At 44.2% G+C, this 7,480-nt stretch overlaps 1 protein-coding gene across 1 annotated transcript; it reads right to left on the reverse strand.

The window, feature by feature from the left end:
* Positions 1-1,888: 1,888 nt before the first annotated feature.
* LOC118749499 lies at positions 1,889-5,453 on the reverse strand. Its single transcript, XM_036484294.1, has 3 exons — positions 5,329-5,453; positions 5,017-5,245; positions 1,889-2,934 (listed from the first exon to the last, which is right to left on the reverse strand). The coding sequence occupies exons 1-3, from the start codon at positions 5,332-5,334 to the stop codon at positions 1,889-1,891; spliced, it is 1,281 nt and encodes a 426-aa protein (XP_036340187.1). The 5' UTR covers positions 5,335-5,453.
* Between the last annotated feature and the right edge of the window lie 2,027 nt (positions 5,454-7,480).

The raw sequence follows: 7,480 nt of genomic DNA on the forward strand, positions 1-7,480 counted from the left end.
TATCGGCACCAAAATACTTCTACATATCGTCGTTTAAAGTACAAAGCCGCGCATCAAGAAAATGCAAAACCTCGTATATGAGGTTGCCTAAATTTTATAGGAGAGAGTCCTAATTAAAAACGGTTCTCTCTTTTAAACTTAATTATCTCTTCTCCTTATGTCTAAGTATCGATATTTTATTATAAATGGCTAAGGGCTTAATGTCAGGAGCTTCCGGTGACCAAATATCTTTTTTGTCACAAATTTCAGTTTCGAGGTTTTGCAGAACGACGATACGCGCTTTTGTACTTTAAACGACGATCTACATATTGGCGCTTAAACAATATGTTAGTGTTTGGCCTAGCTTCCCCTCCGAAATGCGGCGTGCGTGATTTTGTCACACAAAGTAAAGGACAGTTTTACGTCGACTCCGAACGGCAATTGTATTTTAATGAGAATCTGTTTCTATGACAGAATACACTCGGAGGTTTACTATTACCAACAGAGGGGCAACCACTATTAGAAAAAACTGGGCATGAACTCAGGCTCTGCGTAATGCTCTACAGCAGCCGCCATTACTTTTACATATGTATATTGCTGGTATATTCAAAATACTATCCCGGACTTCGGAGTGTATATATGTAATATAAAAAAGAATGAGAGGTACTATAAGAAAATATATCCAAAATTTAGAAGCAAATGAAAAAAATGCTCATTGAAAATAGTTCACATGTATAGATTAAAAGATAAAACTTAAGCGGTTACAGCGCTAAACAAAAGGAAAGGTTAGAAAAAATAGCAATGCGGTTTGAAGGAAACATGAAGCCAAAAAAATGCTTGTTTGCTTCGTTAATTCTCTGAACCTTTTAAGATATGGCACTCTATTATTTGTAGTAGTTTGCAAATATTCACTAATGGTTCTAAAATTGCAAACATTTTCGTGGAATGTTTTTCTTTGATTTCGAATTGAAAATACATTACGATCATATTGTACCAAAATAAGTGCGGTATCCCTGCATTTTGTAAAAGCCAGAAAGAAGCATAAACTGTATGAAAAAATTAAAGGGAGAAGTATACATGCCTTATATAAATTTGACTTATATGTATATTTGGCAAGTCTTTGTGTAAACAACAAAAAATACACATTTTCATTTCTTTGCCAGCTTGGAAAATATAGGCTTATTTTTACTTAAATGTGATATAAAGCTCATTAAAATGTTCTGTAATGTCTTGTTGTAAGTTTGTTATCATAGTTCTTTGTATTTTTATTGTCCACTAAACGTGAGTGGTTTCTATTTAAAAAGTTCTAGTAAATACAAAGAATTTCTTTGTTTTGAATTTGTTTCTTTATTATTTTTAATTTTTAAAATTCATACTTTTGACATGTATGTGAATGGCGGAGTGGCCGCTTTCCTTCTTTTCGGTGGGTTTTTATATTAAAAATGCGTCAAAATGGGAAAAAACCTCCTTGGTATCTCTGCATCTGTTAAGCTTTTTATGGGAAGATGTATGAAAATCCGACTTGCTATAATTTCATATGCTTAACAGTTTCACAACAGTTGGGCAATTCACAAGGTGTTGTGAAGTTATATTTTCCTAACAAAAGTTGTGTTAAAACACGACGGTTGTGAACACCTGTTACGATTATTTATTATATCTCAGCACTTAACCTCACATAACACCGAATAAACATAGGTTGCAGAGTTGTATCGTCATGTGTTATTTTTCTTCACAAAACAATAACAACATTTTTACAACTGTCGTGAAATATCATGACTTCACGACAAACACGACAAATACGACACCTTGTGAATTGCCCAAATATGTTTACAGTATTATTATTATTATTATTATTATGGGCCATATGCACCGCGACCTCTAAAGTGGTCTATTGTGCGTGGCCCCCGGCCTATAAGGGAAGGCTCTTAATGTAGCCTAGCACCTCCAAGGGCGTTTTGTTCCAAATTTCAAATGGATTAAGGGTAGCGCCACCAAAGTGGGCTAGTCTGCGCCTAGCGAGAGCATCACATTCACAGAGAATGTGTTCTGGCGTTTCTTCGTCCAGCTCACAGAAGCGACAGACGCTTGTTTCTGAAAGATGGATTTTACTGAGGTGGTAACGAAGAGAACAGTGTCCCGTGTAGTACCCAGTGAGAGTTTTGAGGTCCTCTCTGCCTAAATTGATTAGTTTCTTTGAAACTTCGTTTGAAGGGCAGATAAATCGTTTGGCTTGTCTTTGCCCTGGACATTCCATCCAATGCCTGTTGAACATTTTGTCTACCCAGTTATTTATGGTCCCCTTTATATGTGCTTTGGTGAGCCCACAAAAGGGTTCCGGACCATAAAATACTGCGGCAGCTCCCTGTTTCGCTAGGCAGTCAGCCTCCTCATTGCCATCATGTCCCTCATGCCCTGGTACCCATCCTAATAAGACTGTATTCTTGTCACCAAGAGCATTTAGGACATTGCGGCAATCATGTACTAGCTGAGAACTTATTTTGTGGGACTTAAGGGCCAGTAGGGCTGCCTGACTGTCCGACATAATGCAGATATATTTCGCTGACGTTCCCCTTCTGAGACATTCTCTGCCACAAATTTCTATTGCATGAATCCCCGCCTGAAAGATGGTGGGGTAGCTACCCATTGGTATCATTTTTTTAAAGTTCGGCCCAAAAATGCCAGCCCCCGTTCTACCATTTTCAAGCTTAGATCCATCAGTATACCAAACCTCCCCATTAGGTTTGGTGTATGGGTTCCCTGTATTCCAGAGAGCTCGATCTGCAATGTGTACCTCAAATTTCCTAGAGATTTCTAGTTTTGGAACCATTGCATCGCGCATTTGTAGTATGGGGCCATTAGCGAATTTCATTAGGACCTTCATGTGACCCGTCATATCTCCGATTTTCAGGTCGGAGGTGTTCGGGATTCTCAGTGCCGCTGTGGTAGCCTCCCTTTCTATTAAAATAGGAAAGGGAGGTATTCCAACCAGGGCGCTGAGTGCATCGGCCGGGCAGGTCTTCATAGCTCCTGTTATGCCAATGCAGACTATTCTGTGCAATTTACTTAGCTTAGTGCTTGCACCTCTTTGTGTAGCCTTAGTCCACCATGCTAAGGAAGCATAGGTTACTATTGGCTTAACGACAGTGTTGAATGACCAGTAGGTCATTTTGGGGGTAAGGCCCCATGTTTTACCAAAAAGTCGTGAACAGGCAAAGAAGGCCTTCATCGCCTTTTTGATAACAGTGTCCAAATGTGCATTCCAGTTAAGTGTTTTATCAAGAGTTACTCCCAGATATTTAGCTTCACTGGAAAATTCTATTTCTGTGCCGCTCAAAGTGAGTTTAGTAGTAGATAATTTCCTCCTTCGAGTGAATGGAACAATAATAGTCTTTGTAGGATTGATGGTTAGGCCTTTATCCTCACACCATTTGTGTGTGATGCGTAGGGCTTGTTGCATGCGGTTGGTGATAGTTTCGTCATGAAGCCCTGTTATGCAGATTACCAGATCATCTGCTTAGCCTTGCGTATTAAAGCCTTGGCTGTTCAGTGTGAAAAGGAGTTCGTCTACAACCATAGTCCACAAAAGAGGAGAGAGTACATCCCCCTGAGGGCATCCTCTTGTGGCTGTTATCGATTCTATCGTGCCTCCTAATTCCAACCTGATGTTTCGTGTTCTTAACATTGATAACACCCATTGATTTATGATTGGGCTTACACCCTTTCTTAACAAGGCATCTTTTATTGCCTTATATGATGTGTTATCAAAAGCCCCTGAAATATCAATAAAGGCGCAAAGGGCTATATTTTTTGACTCCAGAGCCTTCTCAATTTTTGAAGTAAGGCTATGAATGGCAGTCTCAGTGGATTTTCCTGGCTGATAGGCAAATTGGTTCTTATTCAGAGGTCGTTCCCTTAGGTTGACTTCTCTGATGTACTGATCCAGTATTTTCTCCATGCCTTTTAGAAGAAAGGAACTGAGGCTAATTGGTCGGTAGGATGACGGTAATTGTTCTGGCTTACCCATTTTGGGTAGAAACACGACCTTAACCTCAGACCATATGCTGGGAATGTGACCCAACAAGAGCGAAGCTCTATAGAGTTTAGAAAGGACCGGCGCTATGTGTCTAATTCCATGCTGCAGGAGACATGGATAGATTCCATCCGGTCCTGGTGATTTGTATGGGCTGAATGTTGATAAAGCCCATTGCACCCGCTCGACAGTGGACAGCTTCGTAGCAAGGCTTTGTTCTCTTCCAGAGGTGGATGTTGGAGCACCCAATTCTGGTCGACAGTAGCCTGATATACAGCGCGGGAAGTGAGTATCCAGCAAGAGTCTGCTGGTCTCACCCGGATGCTGAGTGTAGCTCCCATCTGGTCTCTTGAGGGTGCCAATTGTATTCCTGTAATCCCTTGTTAGAGCTTTTTGGAGGCGTACTGCCTCTGGAAGGCTATTTATTTCCTCACAGTGGTTTCGCCAGCTAGCTCGTTTGGATTTCCTTAGCTCCTTGTTGTAGGAAGTTAGCGCAAGTTTATACGGATCCCAATCACCCGTATTTTTTGCTCTATTGAATAGTCTTCTGGCCTGGCATCTCATTTGCTCAAGCTTCTTACTCCACCAAGGCACATCTCGTTTGGATTTTACCTTTCCTTGGGGGCAACTGCTGTTGAAAGCTATTACAATATCTGAGTGAAGCTGTTCAGCTTCATTCTCAAACTCCTGTTTGGTTGTAATGGGGTGTTTGGGGCTGTTTCCGCCCTCTTCTATAGTAAAGCGGAAGAGTTCCCAGTTCGTTTTCCTGGGATTTCTGAAAACTAGTTCGTGTTCAGGAAAGAGACCCATGTCGAATTCTATATGCATGTGGTCCGACATTGATACCTCCCCGGAGACACGCCAGTTTGTGACAGATGATGACATGTTTTGACTGCTTAGAGTTAGATCCAAGACCTCCCCCCTTAAAGCATTTCTAAAAGTCGGTTCATTGCCACGATTTATAATATTTATATTATGACTACTAATAAACTCGAGGAGGTACTCACCCCTTTTGTTGGTATCGGTGCTGCCCCAAACAGTGTTATTTGAATTGGCGTCACAGCAGAGGATCCAGGGTTTACCACTCTGCTGGCAGTGCTCCACGAAAGCCTTTACTTCTGCTGTTGGGGCCATCTCCTCCTCACCCGGAAAGTACGCTGAGGCAAGTACTGCCTCTTGTACACCCCTTGGAGTGGGAATTTCGGCCCAAACCGCAACCAGATCCGCCGTCATGAACTGTAATAGTGGAAGAAACGTTAGTTTTTTGCTTAATAGCATCGCCGCCCTTGGGCGAGGGCTGGGGGCATATATGATCTTACCATCATTGACGTTCAGACCTTTGACCTCACCGCGTAGTATCCAGGGTTCCTGGATGAAGGCTATACCTAGACCCTCGTTAGTGAACCTCCTGCAGAGAACAGCTGACGCTGCCTTGGCATGATGAAGATTCACTTGGAGACATTTCAGATGCCTCGAGTTTGCGTTGGGCTTAGGGAGAGATGGCATTATTTGCGGTCTTTACGGCCGCGAGCAGCCACCTTCTTTCCCCTATTTCTACCCCGCAAGGCCTTCTCCTCGGCTGTCCAGTAGCCGCTTTGGAACTGCCATGTAGTGGTGGCCTAATTATGTTCCGGGGGAGCTCAATGGGCCTGACATTTTGTTGGGCTCTGTCTAGCACCTGCTGCAGGGTCAGGACCGATGTTGCTGTGGGTCGCGGAGGCGATGTCACGCTGGCTTGAGCTACTGACAGCTCAGGCGGCGGCTTTGTCTTTTCCAGCTCCGGTGATTGCTGCTTCTGTGCTTGAAAATCTGTTGAGAGCTGCCTCGGGGCGACGGTGACAGACTTCGAACAACAGGGTTGTTCGTCCGTGCCCGTTCCGTCGGTATCAGCGGCGTCCTTTGCTACCACTGGTACCAACGGCTTGGCTTTTTCCCTCAACTTGACCGTACCGTAGCCATAGTTGACAACATTTCCTCTCTGTTTGAGGATGTCTGCCGAGATCGGGTCTACCGCAATGGTGATTTCTACCACTGTGGACTTGCGCACCCGATTTAGAACTCGCCAGTCCATTATTTTGAGGCCTTCATTCTGCCCCTGAAGAAGTAGTAGCGCGTCCTCATTCCTGGAGCTATCCAGCTCCGGGAAGAATCCCACCAAAATTATGGGGCGAGGCGTTTCTGTATTCGCTACCACCTTCATCTTTGCCCCTTTCCAGGGGGCAATCTTCGGAACTGTAGCCCTTATCCACTCCGCAGTTACTGCGTCCCTGCAGATAATGGATAACCATCCCGGACGAAAAGTGCAGCCATCAAAAATAGGGTTTACAGCGCTATCTTTGTTGCTTCTTATCGCCCTAAGGATGGCATTCTGAATAGCCCTCAGTTCGTCCGTCGACCAGACCGTAGCCGGATAGTTCTCGGGGACTATACCCAGCTTCACCTCACACAGTGCGTCCCTAAAGGATGCTGGTTTCACGGCCTTTCCGGCGTCTTCGCGAGGCAGGCTTGCCTCGGTCGTGGGCATTGTTACTGCCCCAGCCGGCTCAGCTCTCGCTGCGCCGTGCATAAATTTGGAGACCTTCTTTGGGGCTTGCTCCTGTGGAGTGGAGCTCTTTGATCGGGTTCTTTTAGCCGATCTCTCCTTTTGAGGGGGCCCAATGGGCTCTTTCGCTAATTCCCTAGCCTCCTCATAGCTCATACCCTTCTCCAAATAGCGCTTGAGGCGTTTTCGACCGGCTCCACTAAGCCGATCTCGCTCTCGAGTTTGGACGAGAGTATCATTACCTGTCGGAGAGGCAAGCAGCTTCTGCTCATCCTCCGGCGAGATATCAGAAAGCGTTTTGACGGGACTCGCATCCCGTCTAGCGCTGGTGTCAACCATCTCAACGTCATACTGTGGACTATGCGCCCCCGGTAGTTCTGTCGGGACAGTCCCCGTTTCGGCGGCTGCCGAAAGGCCATGCCCGGCCTCGTCTGCGAGCTGTTCAGCTCCATCTGTTTTTTTTTGTTATTGTTTTTTGATTTACGTTATCCATAGTGTTCCCACGAGTATGGGGGATAGTAGTACCGCTGGGACATAGCCCCCACTATCCCGAGCGGGGCTTCTTACAACCAGAGGTCGCCAGGTATCTGGAGGCCACCGTTATAAGACACACTAACGTAGTGCCATTCATCCCATAAGCACGGTACGGATGACACTCGGAATTACGGGTTTTATCGAGTTGTCTACAGTATCTCCCCATAATTTTTCATATGAAAAAATGTATTAAATATATGCATCCCACTAGACATCATTTAGTTCCTCATTGGAACATGTAGTCCCTCTATTTTAGCGTATCAACAGTTCATATGCCTTCATACCATGTAAATGCACCATATTGGATTAAAATCTGAATTAATATAAACATTGTGTATAAGGTTTAATACATTTATTGATAACAGGGATGGGCGTAATCAGGAAAATGAATAATT

Source organism: Rhagoletis pomonella, unplaced genomic scaffold, assembly GCF_013731165.1.
Source record: "Rhagoletis pomonella isolate Grant_MI unplaced genomic scaffold, Rhpom_1.0 Rhpom_scaffold_00017, whole genome shotgun sequence".
Lineage (NCBI taxonomy): Eukaryota > Metazoa > Arthropoda > Insecta > Diptera > Tephritidae > Rhagoletis > Rhagoletis pomonella.

Excerpts from the sequence above, each read along its gene's own strand:
- LOC118749499 (XM_036484294.1), bottom strand. Across the intron at positions 2,935-5,016 it reads CACCGATACCAACAAAAGGG|AAAGGGAGGCTACCACAGCG; the intron begins GTGAGTACCTCC and ends CTATTTTAATAG.